The 19,817-nt window shown below is 38.5% G+C and overlaps 1 protein-coding gene across 1 annotated transcript; it reads left to right on the top strand.

Moving 5' to 3' along the window:
- Window positions 1–572: 572 nt before the first annotated feature.
- Window positions 573–16,019, top strand: LOC113841283 (GTPase-activating Rap/Ran-GAP domain-like protein 3). The gene is made up of 11 exons (XM_038184555.2): window positions 573–668; window positions 1,618–1,692; window positions 2,669–2,780; window positions 3,492–3,590; window positions 7,809–7,925; window positions 8,645–8,817; window positions 9,115–9,273; window positions 11,228–11,293; window positions 14,108–14,216; window positions 15,315–15,433; window positions 15,858–16,019. The coding sequence occupies exons 1-11, from the start codon at window positions 573–575 to the stop codon at window positions 15,984–15,986; spliced, it is 1,254 nt and encodes a 417-aa protein (XP_038040483.2). The 3' UTR covers window positions 15,987–16,019.
- The last annotated feature ends 3,798 nt before the right edge of the window (window positions 16,020–19,817 follow it).

Below are 19,817 nucleotides of genomic sequence, written 5' to 3'. Positions count from 1 at the left end.
AGTCACAGCACCAAATTTGTTATAAGTTGCCCCCGTAATTAATTTTCAGAGAGCATTGCATTAATAATAGAAAGGAATTTATTGAGTAAGTAACAGCAAGCAAAACAGCGCTGGGCAGCCGGGGAGTCTCGGCTCCGCCAACGGCGTGCACCTCACCCCCGCCAGGGTCCCTTTTTATATCTTGGTAATTTCAGGATTACGCAGCACATCCTGGTATATTCTGCGACTGCGCGCACTGTTGCTAGGGGGTCGTCTCTGTCCCTCTGGTGGTCGTGAAGATGAAGGCCATAGTCTTCCTCGGCGTTGTGGTTCAACTTCTTTCTTTATTTGGTCATGTTGGCCCAGCATGAGACAGGAAGGCAGGATGTTGATACACTAGTTTATCAACTTATCAGGAGATGGTTACATGACATTTGCAGCAGTGTTTTTGAACAAAAGAGGCACCCAACATGGCCGCCCGAAAGCCCATGCTGGAGAACTGCATCTCCTGACATGCTCTGGGCACCCAACATGGCCTCCAGGAAGTCCAGTGCCCCAGAACTGCATCTCCCGGCATGCTCTGCGCACCCAACATGGCCTCCATGGTTTGGGTCAATCCTGGACATGAAGACGGACTAGGAGAAGCACTCTTTGAGAGCAGTCCTGCAGAGAAGGGCTTGGGGGTTCTGGTGAATGAAAAGTTTGAAATGAGCCAGGAGTGCATGCTTGCAGGCCAGAATGCCAACTGAATCCTGGGCTGCATCAACAGAGGAATGGCCAGCAGGTTAAGGGAAGGGATTGTCTCCCTCTATTCTGCCCTTCTGAGGCCCCACTTGAAGTAGTGTGTCCAGGTCTGGGCCCCCCAGAACAAGAAGGATGTTTATCTTTTAAGAGCGGGTCCAGAGGGGGGCTACAAAAGTGCTCAAGGGGATGGAACACTTCTCCTATGAAGAAAGGCTAAGAGAGCTGGGGCTTTTCAACCTACAGAAGAGAAGGCTCCGGGGTGACCCCATTGCAACCTTGCAGTACTTAAAGGGGACGTAAAAAAAAAAAGATGGGGAACAACTATTCTTAATCAGATAAAGACAGGATAAGGGGGAATGGCTTTAATCTAAAAGAGGTGAGATTTAGATTAGAGGTTAGGAGGAAATACTTCACTTGGAGGGTGGCGAGGCACTGGAACAGGTTGCCCAAAGAGGTTGTGAATGCCTCATCCTTGGTTCAAGATCAGATTGGACAAGGGCCTGAGCAACCTGATCTAGTGAGTGGTGTCCCTGCCTATGGCAGGGTGGTTGGAACTGGATGATCTTTGAGATCCCTTCCAACCCAAGCCATTCTATGATTTCATGCTGTCGTTCTGTTGATTACTATGTTGGACACTTCATATTTTGAGCTTCCTTTTTTTTTATAAGCTATGTAGGCTTTGGCTGCAGCTCCATAGTGATCAGTGCAGTCTTTCTTCAGGGTATAGATAATTCCCCTTCTTTCTTAATAACTGTAATAGCAATTCTATAGCAATTCTATATTTATAGCAAGCTGTAAACTACTTTGTCATCCTAAGTTGTCCTTTCTTCTTAGGCTTTAGGTTATATATTAGTGACAAAAGCTCAATTTAATTAAAATACCTGTTTGTATTAGGCGCTGAAATTGAAAACCACTGTGAAAGGGGATACACCACCTACCCTGGCAACCACCAGCTTCTGTAAAAAGGAGGTGAGTGAACCCATTTGTGTAAGGAGAGTTCAAAAAAAAAAAAAAAAAACGCTAAATTCAATTGAGCATAGCACTTTATATCAGTTTTATATATTGTTTATTTACTTTCTGATTAGATACTATAGCAGCAAAGTTGTAACGTATAGTGTGTTAAAGTGATTCTTCAGCCCATAGCAAATGAATAAAGGATGAGCCTGAAGGTAGTAGTACTTCTCATGCTAATGCAAGTCTGGATATTTTTATATCTGATCATATTTCATGAAAGAAAAAAATAAAACAAAACAAAAAACCATAATATTTTCCATAACCAATCATCTTTTGATTATTTTAACATCTTTATCAAGTTTAAAGCAAAATTTAGTTGTGTTTTTATTTCCTGTAACTACATTTTTTTTACAAGGCATAGGAGTGAAAAATGTAAATTACATTTTTCTAGGTGCATCTTATATATAGAAACTTCAGAAGTGCTTGTAGAATTTCAGACTGCAGCTTAATACTTAATATTAGAGAAGAGAGGGGAGAGGGGACAGAACTTAGGAGGTAAGTACAGAGAACACATGACAAAAGAACATTTTGGGGGAAAGGTAGTTTTAGCAGTACCATGTCTAAATATCACAAATGAACCATGAAATGAAATCAAACTGTATATGCATGGTGGTGCATATATTTTAAGTCTGTATTTTAATTGTTTAATAAGAAATTTCCAGGGTTGCACTGAATATCAGCTGCTTGGGTTTTAATTCCAGTGTTCCAAGAGTGTATCATACTTGTTAGTCTCCAAATCCAATTGGTAGGGAGAGTATTTCTCTGCAAGAAAATTAATTAGATTTTGTTATTTCAAATTCAAAAAATATACTTTTAAGAAATGTACCCTGCCAAAAGTATTTACGTGTTCTTACATGTCACATCTCATTAGTGTCTATATGATCAGTATTTCTTAGTATAATTAATATGTATCCCTTATGTTACATCATAGCCTTGGGAGTCCCAATCTTTCTGCAGTAATTTTCCTCATGAAGTTGTCTGTGCAGATTCCTGGGGCCAGTTCTTGCTGGTTTCTACAGACGCTGGCATCTTGTTAATTGATGGTTAGTAAATGATGCTGTGTTCTTGTGTCAATTATTTATGTATCTGACCATTTTCTTCAAAATAAATGTTCATAAGCTCTGTTTAGGTAATTGGTAAGTCCTCACCTGCAAGGAGAGTACCAATCCAAGTGAATCTATTACATTTATGTAATCTAGCTGCAGATTTTTTCTCTGCATCAGAATTCTTATTTTGAGCCAATTTTTGTGCAGATTTCTGAATGTTTTGTTATTTCAGATGCTGTTATCGTGGCCATCTGAAAAGATTTATGAAGTCAAACCCAAACTCAAGGAGCGTCTGGATTTTTTAGCCCTTGATGATACTAATGAACATGAAGCACCAGGCTTATGTGGTGATGAAAGCCTGTTTCTTCCATAGCAGTGCTTTTACTAGTTTGACCTCTTATCTTCTGCGTGCCACATAAGGCCATTGGGACTAAGGGAATGAAGTTAGTTATCAGTGAAAATTTTCAGACTTTCGAAAGAAAGGTCCCTTTCAGGCTTCAGTTGCATAATTTCATCCATGGCAATGATAAGACACTCCTATAAGGAAGTACTGGTTATGATGCTGCAGCATACTTACGAGCTTTGTGCAGAATGTTTCATTTTCATGAGAAAAAACAAGACTTATTTTATTAGAAAGAAATAGTTCAGAACCATTGACTACCAAATTTTAGCAGAATTTTAAAGAAATATGTGTGTTTTCTTTTTTAGATGGTCAGCCATCAGTTCAAGTATTTGATAAAACTCTCCAAATAAAGCAGATGCATGTGTTGGAAGTTCTGGATCTTTTGATTGCCCAAACAGACGAAAGTAGGAAAGGTCCTTGTTATTTGGTTCTTATTTGAATGTCTGTTTAACTGTTTATTTGGCAGACATATCGGTAGAAGGGAATGCCTTAGGTGCTTTTCTTTAAGAGTTGTTTTTGTTTTTTAACTTGGAAGCATGCTGTAGAATTTTAATTCCCACAGCACTAGATTTATATAATCACCTTTTGTCCTTTTGTCACATCACATAGCTATTCTTAATTATTGTAATTAGGTTTTTGAGCTCTGAGTTTATTGTTCTCCTTTTCAGATCTTTCCACTACTTTCCCTTTGCTGATTTCCCCTGGGCTGCTTACGTACATGCCCTATGGCTTTAGGGTTTGTAAGTGTCTTGAGGTAATCATGTTTTTATCAGTGGCAAGTGCATTAGATGCCTCATTTAGAATAAGGGAGTGCATACAACAAGTACTGTTTGTTGTTTGTTTGCTTGTTTTTCTAAAAGGTGTGGAAAAAAATCTCTAGATGCTCAGAATCATGCTTCAGAGCAAACCTGAAACTGGCCATATTAAATCATCAAATGGTTTTGGTTGGAAACAACTTTTCAAGACCTTTTAGTCCGACCTCCCTGCCATGGTCAGGTACATCTTTCAGTAGATGAGGTTGCCCAAAGCCTCATCCAGCCTGACCTTGAACACTTCAGGAGATGTGTTCCACATCTTCTCTGGAAGAAGATCCACATCTTCTCTGGGCAACCTGTTCCAGTGCCTCACCACTCTCATAGATTAGATAAAAGGAATAAATTCTTCGCTAAATCTACCGTCTTTCTGTTTGAAACTATTAAGCCTTGTGCTGTCACTACGTGCCCTTGTAAAATGTCTCTCTCTTTCTTATAAGCCTCCTTTAAGTATTGAAAGGCCACAATAACGTCTCCTCAGAGCCTTCTTTTATCCAGGTTAAAAGAACACAGCTTCCCCAGCCTTTCTTGTAGGTGTTCCAGCCCTCTTATCATTTTTGTGACCCTTCTCTGGATCCACTTTAACAGGTCCATGTCCTTCTTGTGCTGGGCACACCTGAGCTGAACACAGTACTCCAGGTTGTATCTTACAGGGGCAGTGTGAAGTGGGGGAGTATCACTTCCCTCAACCTTCTAGGCCACACTTCTTTTTGTGCAGCACAGGATATGATTAACTTTCTGGGCTGAAGGTAGACATTACTGGCTCATGTCAGATTTGTCATCCACCAGTATATAGTTGGTCTCCAGCTACTCTTAGAACTCAACACTCTGGAAATCTCCCTAGCTGAATAATGTGTTTGTTCAGTTGTACAAAAACATGGAGGAAATTACTTATGCTGTCACTGTTCTACCAAATGTGTTACTGGTTTTTGTTCTGTGATGTGTAACCACATTCTAGTGCTATAGATTATATTCTCTTAAATATTCTGGTATAAAAAAAAAAAAAAAGAACTTAAAACCCGTCTGTCCAAACAACTTTTTTTTTTTTTTACCCTCTTTTCAAAAGGATTAAATGTCCCTAAAATATGCACTTTTTCAGTTATGTACTTTTTACCCAAAAGTCTGTGAAGTGAATACGCACAGTGCAAGAACAGGATCTGTATGTGTAACACAGATAAAATAATTAGAAATCTGGTTGTTTTATCGTTTTTACCACATTATGTCTGTTTGCTCAATATTAGCTGAAGTGACATTTACCCAAGCTAAGGGTAAAATGTGGTTCCTTTCATACCATTGGGAGTTGCCCATTTTGGCTGGACCTGATGAAATTCATCCTGGAACCCTTGCAGAACCAGCTGAGATTACCTGAGAGGCATTTGCAGTCATCTCTGAAGACACCTGGCAGGTGGGTGACATTTTTGAAGATCTGAAAAGGGTAGTTGTATCTGAAGCTTAGTTTATGAAACTTCTAGAATAGATAATTGCATTTAATAGTCAAAACGCTGTGATGATTGGTTAAACCTGAAGAGAGAGATGTTACGAGCCATTTTGAGGTAACAGGATTAGGCATTACTGGCATCAATTCATGATGCTTCAAGCATATTTTGATAAAGAGTTTTTGTGTAAAAAGTTGAAGAGATTTTTGACTGCTGTTGTGAGTGCTTTCTGAATCATTTAGAGGAGAGAAAGGTCTTTTGTTCTTGCTAGTATCCTTGCCTCTTGTTTTGTATTTGTATACCATAGTGAAACTGAGATCTGGAGTGGAAGTTATCATTGCCCTTTATTTTCAGACTATGCCTTAGTCTAGTTAAATGTTAGATGGGTAAAAGCAATCTTATATTGGATGTACAAATTGGTATTAAAGACTATATGGGTTTTTAGGATACAATAATATATTAAAAGGTTAATTTTGTATGTACTTTAAATGCGTCCTTCTGATGTACTTCAAGTGCATCGATGTAGAACTGGTATTTTAAGACTCAAGCAGAAAGACTGATGTTTGTGTTATGAAAATGTTCATATAGAATGTGGTATTATCCAGCACTCAGTTCTAACAACCAGGTTTGAGATCACTTTAAGGTAGCTCATTTCAGAAGAAAATCCTGTTTCTACTGCTTTCTAGTACCCTCTGTATTTCTGGGAGAGAGGAAATGTTAACAGTGAAACTAGAACTGAAGATAATGCTATCAATGAGATTTTTCAGGTCAACATACCAAAAGAAGGGGATATTTCAGGCACCAACAATACATCTGGTATTAATGACAGATGCAGAAATTGCTTTGGTAGCAGTGCTCTCTTTTCTAATGTTAATTAAATTTGACTTAGTAATGAGAGATGAGTTATAGAAATGGATCCACTTTGTCTTCCAAACATGTTTGTTTATTTTTTTGCTACAACTTATTTTGTGAAACACTTAGACATGGTGAGGGGGAAGGAGGAAGAGCTCCTTCACTTGGAATAATCAAGTCTGTAGGAGGTGAAGAAAAACTCTCTTAAAAAAAACGACACCAAAGAAAAGCTTGGATGATAGTCAGTTTCATGAGCAGCCACAGATGTAATACCGCAGTGGGGTTATTTGGGACATTTGCAAAACAACTAGTATCCTGAAAGAGGAACGCATTGAGGAGTGCAATCTTTAGGATGCATCCTATAGGACACACCTGACAAAGAGACAGAGCTGAATTAATGGGTAGTAACGCTGTTCTTGAACATTTGATTTAGCTTATGTTTTCTAGCCTTCCTTTCAAAAGGGTGAATTTTGCTTGCCATTCTTCCTCCATGAACTCATTCATGGAAGCACGCATTCTTGTATGTACGTTCTTGAAAAGAGAGAGATTGCATATATTTCATTTTCCTTTTATCGGTGTTGACAGTAAGAATTTGCTGGTTGATCAGTGTTTCAAGTTGTGGTGGACATAAGGAAACATTGCATCTTCTTTTCTCTTACACTTTTCCAGAAGCTGGATTCATGTTTATCTATTATCAGAATTGAAGGCAGCACATGTGGTCTTGCTTTTGTGTTTATGGTTGGATCTACACTGACTATACATGTATATTAAGAAAGCGTGCTTATGTTTCCAGCTATACCAGCTAGACTAGTAAGAGAGTATACTTTTGTCAGAAAATCTTGTTTTACTTCCATTTTAAGAAACTTGGCTTTTAGTTAAGAAACTACTCTTAACAATAGCTTATTTCCAACTGCAAATAGTAGTGTGTCATTTATTTATTTATTTATTTTAAATTTCAGAGTTGTGTATTCCACTCATGTCTATCTTTGTGGAAAAAAACATTTAGCCGTGGTGGTGGATGCTGTGCTATTTTTGCAGTTGGAATATGCCTTGAACCTAACTTGCCTAACTTTGAAGAACTGATAAGCAAAACCAGTCCGCATCCAAAAGGTTTTCAGACTCTGTTAAGGATCCAGGTATCAGCTGCTAGGCTGGATGGTTCCAGAATTTAAAGTTAACCCTTCTTCTCTTGCCTTTAGTTTGTATCTGTTGTATTTTCACCGTCTCCTAGCAGTGTAGGTTTCACTGTTTTGAGGCTCCTATTATTTAATGCCACAGCACCATCTGATGGGAAACTCTGCTAGTGAACTGAAAGGGTTGCTTACTGGAACTGTAGAGTCTAGATAGAGTTCACAAGCAGTCTTCCTGTCACATTGCTGCTTACACTCAGAGAAGCAAAATTGTTTAACTTTGCTTTTATGGCAATGCTGTCTGTTAGGTGATTCATCTCTTTGGAAGTATTAATTTCAAACCACCACTGTCTTTCTCTAATTTGCTGTTTCCTGACTTTCTCCATCTTCAGGAAAAGACTCTCGTCTCCTTGTCTTCAGATTGAGTGCTGTCCAAAAAGATATAGAAACAAAGCAGATGATAAGAAGCAAATATGACTGCAGAGAAAATAAATTGGAGAGAACAAAAGGTAGCTTTATTATCTTGTATTAAAAGTGTCCACTGTGGTATTGTGCCAGTAGTTGCCAGGGTTTATTAGCTCCCTTGAGGCTGTTGTAGGTATTCACCTTTAGTTTTATCCCTGGACAGTTAATTCAAACTTTAAGCTTATGTGTGAAAATAACATAGGGTACAGTCCAGCCTATCATTTGAGAACTTGGTAAAAAAATACCATGTTACTTGGCAATCACTGCTGATGAAAAGCTCTGGTGAAAAACAGATATGTTGCTTTCAGGATTGAGGGGTATAAGAAAAATTACGCATGGATGTAAGACTGAAATAAAGGTCACTGTGAGGTAGAAGAACAATGGCAAATCTTTTTTAATTAGTAATGCTTAGAATAGTTTGGGTATTGCAGATTATTTTAGTAGATGTAAACATTTTCCGATATTCAGCATCAAGCTTCCTTGGAAAGCTGGAAACTACAGAATAGTAAAGAAAAAAACATATATTTACTCTTTTACTTGCAAAAGGAGTAAGGGGGAAAATAGTTTTCAAAAGACTTACTGCCTTTTGTCTTTTTCTAGAATTTAATATTATCCTGTAGGGATGTTTGTAATTGTGTGGTGCTCAGGTATCAGATACCCATTGTACTAACCATCATACAAATACAGAACAAAAATTAAAAAATAAAAAAAAACAGTCTTTACCCCAAATACTTACAACCTAAATTGTTTTTTTTTTTCTTAGGCTGCCATTTGTATGCCATTAATACTCACCATGGCAGTGAACTGAGGATTGTTGTGGCTATTGGGAACAAACTACTTCTCATCACAAAGAAATACAATCCATGCAACAGTTTAACCAGTAGCTCTCTGCTGTCATTACCTGAATCTCCAGTAGACGAGTTCCAGTACATCTGGGTATGTGTAATCTAATCACTAATCACTTTTACAGACTGGGCAGCACTCAGCTAGTGGAGGAAAAAGGCAAAGAGCATGCATTTTATCATCTGGAACCTCCAGACAGATGTAAGTGAGAAGCAATACGATGGAGATCCATCATTGATATGCCAAAGAAATATTTCAGACTTCTTAAATTGTCATCTTGTTTTGTATCATGCTTCTCTGCTTAGATTACATCCTTGTAAATTCATGGAGTAGTTCAATATTCACACTAAGAGCCTGAAAAAGAGAATAATACTATTATTTATCTCATAGGAAATACGCCTTTCTGACCCTCCAGTGGTTATGACACTGGTGGATGGACCTACTGGAGACAGTGACAATATGATCTGTGTGGCGTATCGGCATCAGTTTGATTTAGTTAATGAAAGTATTGGGGAGTCCTATAGACTGCATCATGTTGAAGCAAACAAAGTAAATTTCTAGCATTTAAACTATTTTCTTGCAGAATAGGTCCATGCTGTGCTGACCTCCTGGGAGCAGCATTTACGGAGATCCTCTCTTCTCCTTTACTTTTCACTTTTTTAACTTCTACTTTAGAGTACTCGGAGGCATTTTTTCCTTTTGGAATGTGTGATAATAGTCACTCCTAAGAGAGGTAGTTATAAGGTATGACATATTAGGAAAGAGCATGTGTTTCAAGCTCTGGAATATTGTTGTCAGTATAAATGCAAAGCCATTTTTTCTCCTTCCTTAGTCAGTATTTTGATTTTTGTCTTTTCTTCATGGTCTCAGTGTTTTATTCTTTAGGAGGTTGCAGCAAAATAATTTCAGGTTTTGGCCACCATTATCTCATTCAGATTTGCCTATTTGCATGTACTAAAACTGAAATATTTGTGTGTATCTTTTAGTTCTAAACTGCTGCCCAGCCAAGTAATACATTAACTGTATCTTACTAACTGGGACATAGGGTTGGGATTTAAGTAAACATCCTGATTTTTGGAAAAGGGTTCAAATGTTTCCTGTTGCTGGGAAGATAATGATCTTCAGCATTTTGAAAATCAAATAATTTCAATAATTTCTTAATATGGATGTGAATGTATAGCTTTAAGCATAATTTTAAAAAAAAGAAGAATCTTTTACAGGGTTACTCTTGTGTTCTGTTGACTTCTCTGCTCATAATGGTATAAGGGACGTCTCTTTTGATTTGATGCTTCTTGTTGATTTTTTTTTAAATCATCTGTGTTTTTATTCAGATTTGATGATGAAGAGGGTTGGTACTCCTAGCATTGGCAATACAGTGTTAAGATTCTCCACAGCAATGGGAATCTATTTTAATCTGGATTAAGAAGGAAATACAATTAAAGAATGTGGACAGTCAAGAATCGCCCCCCTCTGTTCTCTTCCCCAGTAACCCTTATTTCCTTTGAGAACACAGACAAAGCAGGAAGTTAATTAGATCTGTGCTAGTGATTTTTGTGTTGTTGAAATTGGTTACCAAATTATTTCCACAGGTCACAAAGCAGAAATGTCTTTCAGTTGCTACAAAGGATGGGTCAAAAAGTGTTTTGTATAGATATATATAAGCTTCCAGGTCTGTTTAACAGTTCTTGCCTTATATTTGTCTTAAATCAAGAGAACACCTACTTTATTGCACAAAAGAAAGCCATGAAGTTCATGAAGTCAATCTCCAGCCCTGCCCAAGTAGCAAATAGTGTGGTCTAGGAGACATTTGTCTAATCCAGTCTTAAGTATTTCATCAGGATGGTCTCCTTTTCTGAATGTATATACTACTACTTATGGGTGTCTTGTTTTTCTTTTAATTTAACTGTAAAAGACAAAGACAGGATTAACGTATGAGAATATAAGTAGCCTATACTATGCAAAAACCATTTTAGTTTATCCATCAGTGGTTCTCAGTTTCTAAATTCAGCTTATTCAGTAATTCTTGAAGTACATCCACGTCAATCAATGTACCTGTTAGCGGTTTTGATCCAGTAATTGGCACTTTTGATCTTTCTGCTAGTCATGATTTTCAGTCGAGCTTTTTAGATTTCACTTTTTGGAAAGAATTGCTATTTTTAGCATAGCATGTTAATTCAAAGCTACCCTGAAATAACTCAGTTTCCCAAAATTTATATTGTCAAGTAAGTTAGGTATGTTTGTATCATTTTATACTGTAGGTATGTATTTATACTGAAGGTACAAAATTGAATATGCATTACTGAAATACAGCATTGAATACAAAAGAAATTGATTTCCATCCTATTGGCATCCTGAAAATGAATCACAAAAAAGAAATATATATTTTTTTCTTTTATCTGTAATTGTGCACCAACTGATTTGATTGCTTCTTAGTCAAAACCTGGTCATAGTAACATCAGTATCCTATCTGCCTGATCATTACCCTTTCCTATTATCATTGCAGGTAAATTTTGTTGCAGCTATTGATGTATATGAAGATGGTGAAGCTGGCCTACTGTTATATTATAACTGTAAGTAGTTAGGGAAGGCTGGAAATGATAATATTTCAACATGTAATGATAATATTTCAACATGTAATTCTTTCACCAGCTGATGTGATTTTTTTGGACTTCAGCAAGGCTTTTGACACAGTTTCCCATAGGATCCTACTGGACAAAATGTCCACCGTACAGCTAAATAAAAACATCATACGATGGGTGAGCAATTGGCTAACGGGCAGGGCCCAAAGGGTTATGGTAAATGGGGCTGTGTCAGGCTGGCGGGCTGTCACCAGTGGGGTCCCTCAAGGCTCCATTTTAGGGCCGGTACTTTTCAATATTTTTATAAACGATCTGGATGTAGGAATAGAAGGTATTTTGAGCAAGTTTGCTGATGATACCAAACTTGGAGGAGTTGTGGACTCGAATGAGGGTGGAAAGGCCTTGCAGAGGGATCTGGATAGGTTGGAGAGCTGGGCGATCACCAACCGCATGAAGTTCAATAAGAGCAAGTGCCGGGTCCTGCACCTGGGACGGGGAAACCCTGGCTGCACGTACAGACTGGGCGATGAGATGCTGAAGAGCAGCCTAGAAGAGAGGGATCTGGGGGTCGTGGTAGACAGCAAGTTGAATATGAGCCAGCAGTGTGCCCTGGCAGCCAGGAGGGCCAACCATGTCCTGGGGTGCATCAAGCACGGCATCGCTAGTAGGTCAAGGGAGGTGATTGTCCCGCTCTACTCTGCACTGGTGAGGCCTCACCTCGAGTACTGTGTGCAGTTCTGGGCACCACAGTATAAAAAGGACATGAAACTGTTGGAGAGTGTCCAGAGGAGGGCTACGAAGATGGTGAAAGGCCTGGAGGGGAAGACGTACGAGGAACGGCTGAGGGCACTGGGCCTGTTCAGCCTGGAGAAGAGGAGGCTGAGGGGAGACCTCATCGCAGTCTACAACTTCCTCGTAAGGGGGTGTCGAGAGGCAGGAGACCTTTTCTCCATTAACACCAGCGACAGGACCCGCGGGAACGGGGTTAAGCTGAGGCAGGGGAAATTTAGGCTTGACATCAGGAGGGGTTTCTTCACAGAGAGAGTGGTTGCACACTGGAACAGGCTCCCCAGGGAAGTGGTCACTGCACCGAGCCTGTCTGAATTTAAGAAGAGATTGGACTGTGCACTTAGTCACATGGTCTGAACTTTTGGGTAGACCTGTGCGGTGTCAAGAGTTGGACTTGATGATCCTTAAGGGTCCCTTCCAACTCACGATATTCTATGATTCTATGATTCTTCATTGGAGTTTAGATCTGTATTTTAAAGTTTCAGTGTTTCATGGAAAGTATTTCAAAATACTTTTTTTTTTTTCAATTTAAGTGCATATTAGAAGGACTAGAAATGGAAGTACTGTTTTATTGTGGTGTGTGTAGTTGGACAGACATTACCATCTTACTCACAAAAGTCCTGTTTCTTCAGATCTATCTTATTCTTTGCTTAGTCTCACACTGGGTGTTTCTAGGACATGTACAAATTAGTATTCCACCCCTTTTCTTCTTTGTGCTTTCCCATTCTGTCATTGTGCTTTCTTTCCTTCTGCACACTTCTTTGTGCTGGCACATTTTAAAATTGTAATTCTCTTAATCTCTTTTTATAAAACGGCCTTGGATTTCATATGGATATGCTCTTCTGTGCTGTACACATGTAGCTTTCAGTTCTCAGGAAAATCAAAGTAATGAGTATGAAACGTCCTTTATGAGGTGATGCTGAAGGACAAAGCACAACTTTCTGTTTCAGATAGCATGCCCTATTTGCCTTTCCAAAGAGAGCATTGATGGAAACAGGATAAATACATCTACGTATTCTAGCATTGGCCGTTAGATTGGTACCACAGGGAAAAAGTCTCTAAAGTGTATCTTTGTATGCTCTGTGAGGCCTCATTGGTTTTGGTAGTTTAACAAATCCTACCTAGTTCTGGTTCACTCAGTACTGCTTCAGAACTAAAAGGTCTGAGACAGAGTAATGTGAATTCCCAAACCTGTACTTCTGTGCAGAACAGTCCTACTCTAGTAGGCTCGTCACAGAGCCAAAGCTAACAAACTTGGTTGATCCTAAGGTCCTAACGCCTGTTGCACAGGGTTGCAGCAACTTGAATCCCTATTTGTAGGGCCCTGTCACAGGGAAACCTCTTATGGTCTTGTGACAGTTTTACAATTATGAAAGTATCATCATGGAACAAGTATGAAAACACATGATTTGACAGTGTTCTAAGTTTGGATTTCAAACAAGACCTTTTTTTTACACTTGTGGATATAAAGTTAGTTTAAGTTTAAGGACAGCGATTACAGAAGAAAAAAAAAAAAAAGAGAGAGATTTTACCTAAAAATAGAGAAGTAGTAGATTCACAAGTTATATGATTAATGAAATCTTGGTATCTGTAGTATCCCATGGGTATTACAATCCTCAAAGAACACAAACTGTGCTAGTATGTGGCTGCTTGAAGGGTAGTTCTTACAGTCAGAGGGGTACAGCTCTGCTTACATCACTTTCAGAAATGTTCTTAACTATTCCTCCATCCATAGACAAAGTAAGGAGCTGATGATTGCTGAAACAGAACAATACTTACTTTGTGAAATCTGACAAGTTATTAAAATGTAGCACTACTATTTTTATCTTGTAAATGTATTCACAAAGGAAGCACGTTTCCCTTATGGTCTGTTTAGATATAGAGGGACTTCTACATAAGTGTTTGATATTTATCTGTGTATTATCCACACTTCTGTAAAATCTACCCATAATGTTGGTGTTTGTCATTTGTGCTGTAAGATATTGGAGGTTTCTTTTTTTCCTTTTTTTGTTACATATGTTTGCCAATATAGAAAGGTGTATCCTTTTAATGGAGGTTCTCCACTCGTCCAGTCATCGGCTTACGACTTTCACTTTAGCTGGAATCAAGTTCCTTATGCTGTTGGTAAGAACATACCTCTTTTACCCTTTTTTCATTACTGTTTAGGCTTGCACTTGGCTGTTGGTGGAATTGCAGCATGTGTGCTAGGAATATATAAGAATAAATATAAAATTAAAAATAATTTAACATACATACATCTATTTTTAATATAATAAAATTTAATAAATATGGGTTAATAAATTCCTATAAATAAGAATTTCTTCATGGAGAGGGTGGTTAACCATTAGAATGGACTGCCCAGGGAAGTGGTGGAATCCCTATCCCTGGAGAGGTGTTGACATAACACCAAGGTGTTGAAGGATTTTTTGAAACAGCAAAAATCCCATGGCTTGCTGCAGCTGAGAAAACCAAGCTACCAGGGCAACTATGAGAAGTTCCCATGACAGTGTTCCCACATCGCCCAATTGAGGAATTTAGAAAAATATTGTTACCAGCCTCTGGCTTCAAGGACAAGGTCTACATGACTGCTAATCACAAGAGGGGTTGTTTTCTTGCAGGTGGGGTTGTTTTCTTGTAGTTATTTGTCTGAGTGCTTTTGACCAATAATTTTGTGTGAAACACTATCCACCCCTGTTAAGTTCACTATAAAAGTTAGGCTGTTCGGGCAATAAAATGGAGCATGATCTGACTCTACTGGTGTCTGTCGTGCTTTCAGCCGTGCTTCCTGCAACACCAAGGGACATAATGATGGAACTTGGTAGGTCAGGTTGATTGTTGGGCTTGAAGTTTTTTTCCAACCTAGATGATTCTGTGATTCTCTAAGCATATTGCATTCATGATGCCACTTCAGCTAAGATTCTGCATATGGTATCTTTAATAAGTGGAGCCTTGGGGCCAAGTTTTTCCTCTGATAAACTTTTTTTTTTCCTTTCTCTTTTTTCTGTTTTTTATTTTCCATTCAGTTTATATTCTGCCAAGCATGGAGAGTGAAGTTTTCTTCAGGCTTGTATCTGAATGTCCATCAGTACAGTAGACAAATTTTGTCACAGGAAAGGGAGATACCAGAGTAGGTCAGATACTCAAGAATTGTTTTCAGGGAGCATCTGAGAAACATTTACATTAATCATTCTTCCTTGCAAAATAATTTTTGTTTCATTGCAGTCTGTGCTTTCCCTTCTATCCTTGCCTTCACTACTGATTCCATTGAGATCCGATTAGTGGTGAGTGGAAACTTAGTCCACACAGCAGTTGTGCCTGAGCTTCAGCTTGTAGCATCAAGGGTAAGACACGAGAAAAGCATGTTTGACTATTTGTGAGGTGTTGGGACCTAATTCACATAAAGAGTTGCTGAAGCCCAAACCAAACCAAAACTGACACATTTTCTGATTTGCATTAACTGTTAATTTGTCTGATCTTAGCTTGTAGTGAGTACAGTGAGAATCAGAATTGATCTAACTGTCCTTTATTGCTTGCAGTAATGCAGAGCTGAAGTATTTGATTATTTACAGGGCAAATGCTCTTCTGAACATCACAGAAGTTCTCCCCATTTACAGTGAGATAGCCTTTCTGTGGCCAGCTGTAGTTAACTTAGCAGCAATACAGCAACAGTGGCAATAGAACATAGTGGACAAACATTTAAGCTCTTCTTCAGCAAGTGTTTAAGAAATTTTTGCTGTACTAATGATGAGTTCTTTGTGATTTCAGTCAGATATTTATTTGAAAGCTACTGCTGCAATAAGGGGATCATCTCATAGCAGTTCTAAGGAAATGAGTTCAAGTTCTCCTCAAGCACTGACGGCTTATGAAATACCAGAATGTCCTCTTTCTTCTTGAGAAGGTAACATGGTTTCCAGGCTGCTTGAAGCTTTGATTATTATCTTTAGTAAAATGAAATCAATCAGTTAAAAGATTTTGTTTTCATGGCTGAGAGTCTGGAAGATGGAAACCTTATCCAGAGATCTGAAACACCTGGCTGAGCTTTTGCCCCGTAGTACCTCTTCTGAATGCACAGCAGCACTGTTTTGAAGAAATCATGTCTGTAGGAGGGGAAGAATTAAGCTTCACTACCTTAATGAGCCTTTGGCAATATGGCCAAGACTATAAAGCAAAAAGAGGTATAAAATTGTGGGAAAACTTTCAGACTTCACATATGCCATTCCTTTCATTTATGAACAGCTAATTAATTTATGATAGCTAATTAAACTAATGAAAACTAAAGGCAAGAAGTATTTCTAGTCTCAAAAGAGTTAATAAATTTAAAGTTAATAAATGCACAGTAAATTTGGTGTAACATGATCTGTGAACAATCGATCTACAGGGATAAATAATACAGAAACAAAGGAACACCAACTAGATAATGCAAGATGTATGTAGATCTTGTTCATTTAGACGTATTTAAATCTGCTGCTGCACTGTTGACAGAAGAGGAAAAGAGAAAGGAATCTGAATTTCAGTTTTTAAGACAGGCAATATGCTTTTTCTCAGTAAGCCAAGTTGTCAGTCTGCAAAATGTGGACTTATTTCTTCCTCCTCCTAGCCTATTTATAGTGAAAGATGCAGTACAAGGAAGATCTTTGTTACTTGGGTTAAAAAGCACCCCACATAATGTTTATAACTTTTCTGTATAACTTTTCATTGGAAGTATTTAGAACTGATACTGGTATGAAAGTGTAACGTTATTTTTTCCTTCTGCATTTCAGGTGAAGTTCCAGGCTGGAGAAGTGGGCCCACGTGAACCTAATGAGGTTCAACAAGTCCAAGTGCAAGGCTCTGCACCTGGGTCAGGGAAATCCCAGATATGAGGACAGACTAGGAGAAGCACTCATTGAGAGCAGACCTGCAGAGGAGGACTTGGGAATTCTGGTGGACAAAAGGCTCGACATGAACCAGCAGCGTGCACTTGCAGGCCAAAAGGCCAACTGCATCCTGGGCTGCATCAACAGAGGAGTGGCCAGCCAGTTAAGGGAGGGGATTATTGTCCCCCCTCTACTCCGCCCTTCTGAGGCCTCACTTGGAGTACTGCATCCAGGTCTGGACCCCCAGCACAAGAAAGATTTGGACCTGTTAGTGCGAGTACAGAGGAGGGGCTACAAAGATGATCAGAGGACTGGAGCACCTCTCCTATGAAGAAAGGCTGAGAGAGCTGCGACTGTTCAGCCTGGAGGAGAGAAGGTTACAGGGAGGACCTCACTGTGACCTTTCAATAATTAAAGGAGTCTTGTAAAAAAGATGGAGAAGGACTCTTTACTCGGGTAGATAATGATAGAATGTGGGAAGTGGTCTTAAACTAAAAGAAGATAGGTTTAGATTAGACTAGGAGGAAATGCTTCACTGTAAGGGTAGTGAAGCACTGGAACATGTAACCAAGAGAAGTCGATGCCCCATACCTGGAGGTGTTCAAGGCAAGGCTGGATGGAGCTTTGGCCAACCTGATCTAGTGGGTGGCGTCCCTATCTATTGCAGGGGGGTTGGAGTTAGATGATCTTTAAGATCCCTTCTAACACAAGCCATTCTATGATGATTCTATTGTAACCATATTCTAAGCCAGCTAGGAACTTTTTAGTTAGTAATGAAAACCATCAAGAGAGATCACAATGTTTTTTGTGAATGTTTCATTTCCTTTTGAGAGTATTAAGACTTTTATTCCTTTATTAAGGCCTTTTGAATGAACCTATTCCCAAGACAGAAGGTGCACAGAAGCAAAAAAAGGCTCCTCGAAGACAGTCAGATCCCAAGCAGGGAGCGGTAAGATCAACTAGTAGCGACAGGTAAATATATGGGCTTTAGAAAATAACCTAAGTTAGACTGTAAGTATTTTGGGAATTGATTGTTTCTCAACCTTTTTACTCTAATCTTAGTTCAGTATAGACTGACTGAGGCCCTTTTATACTACTGAGAATTTCATCCTAATGTGTATTAGAGTATCTGAATACTATCAGTACTGAAATGGTTATACCTCTTGCTAAAGATATGTTATGAGCAAAGCAAGACTAAATGGGACTTTGTGGGGACCTGGTGCAGTTGAGACAATCATCAGGCTTACAGCATCTGCACTGTGCAGACTCACTTGCTATTTTCTTCATATCCTCGTGTCTCATTATCTCCAAAATAAATTTTGTAAAGAAACACTACTGCATATGTCTGTTTGTATCTGCATACCAGACCCCCTGCCATTGTGTTTTTTTCATTGTTTTTATAACCTGCATTTGTGATAAGTAGCAGCAGAATTCAGCCAAGATACAGTAGACTGAAATTATTTTTTTTCAATCCACTGCAATGTAAAACTTTATTATATTTATTCCACTATTTGAAAATTGTATGGAGGGGAGCATTCATTAACATTACCTTCGGGCAATAATCTGATGTATGTAATCTCTGTTTTAATATGAGTTGTTATCAAGGCTCTGGTTCAGTGCTAGCCTGGTGTGGAAGCAGAGTAAAACAGAGAGAAATTCAGTTTTAATGGTTTGTCTCTGCCTTTAGGATAACTTGATTGTATGCAGAAATAGCCACTGACCCTGCTTGCCCTTACCTGTGTATTGTTTCTCAGTAACTTTTATCTTCATCTTTGCAGAATAATCTCAGCCTCTTTTGAAAGCTTTTCTGAGAGTCATCATCTTTCCACTAGTTCAGATCCTGATACTGTAGCAAACAGAAAGGAGAGCTCACCATCTAGCTATCCGTTCCATCTGACTTTATATGATGAGGACATCATATAAAGACAGACAGACTGTTCCTTACCTCACCTTTTCTTACAGATCTGTGAGCTCTGTAGGAATGTCACAAACACTGCTTCTAGTAGTAAAATGTGCCTGGAAGTATTGGTGATTAATCTTTATAGATCCCATGTTGTTCTGGCTTGCTTAGCCTGATTCGGTGATGCTTACATCTTTGACATATGTTTTCTTATCTCAGTTCATGAAACATTACTTTTTGTGGCATTCTAAAGGTAGGTAATCAATGAGAGCTTCAGGCTGAAAATGAAGTAAAAAAGTATTATTTATTCTGAGCTTCTTATAATTGAAGTACCTGAATGAAAGTGGCATTCAGTTAATTGCTGTTACTAATATTTTGAGCTGTTTTACAAGTGTGCATCATGTAGAAAGAAGAATTTGATGATGTAAATGACTCATTTTGTTTTTTCATTATTAAAAAAAAAAAAAAAAAAAGCTTTTAGACAAGGTCTTTCCAGACAACGCAAGTGCAGTCTGTCCTTGAAATGGTGGAGCTGTGTTTTATTCACTGAGGAATGATGGTTACTCTATAAAGAACAGGTAACAAGAATGTGCTGTTTTCTTTTCTCTGACCTGTCCTTGCACATTTTTTTTTTTTAAGAGAAACTTGAAAACTGTTTTGACATTAAGAATCGTTGAGTAGAAGGACTTTTTATAAGAAAATACAAGCTTTCAAATCTTCCATAAACTTGGAAGTCAAAAACACGTTGTATTTCTCCACAAAGGGAATGCTGTTTCTGTAGTGCACCTGCAGATTTCCTCATTACAGGCAGAAGCCCGTGCCCTGATTTTCTTTCTGACTACACAAAGATTCCTGTGCTGGCATCAGAATTAATTGTTATCTGCTTTTACACAACAATAGAATTTTTTTACAACAATAGAATTAATTGCTCCAAGTAAATATATTTTTCTAAATGGAGCGGGCTGAAGT

Source organism: Anas platyrhynchos, chromosome 10 (genome assembly GCF_047663525.1).
Source record: "Anas platyrhynchos isolate ZD024472 breed Pekin duck chromosome 10, IASCAAS_PekinDuck_T2T, whole genome shotgun sequence".
Taxonomy (NCBI): Eukaryota; Metazoa; Chordata; class Aves; order Anseriformes; family Anatidae; genus Anas; species Anas platyrhynchos.
This window is presented reverse-complemented; position numbering and strand designations above follow the sequence as displayed.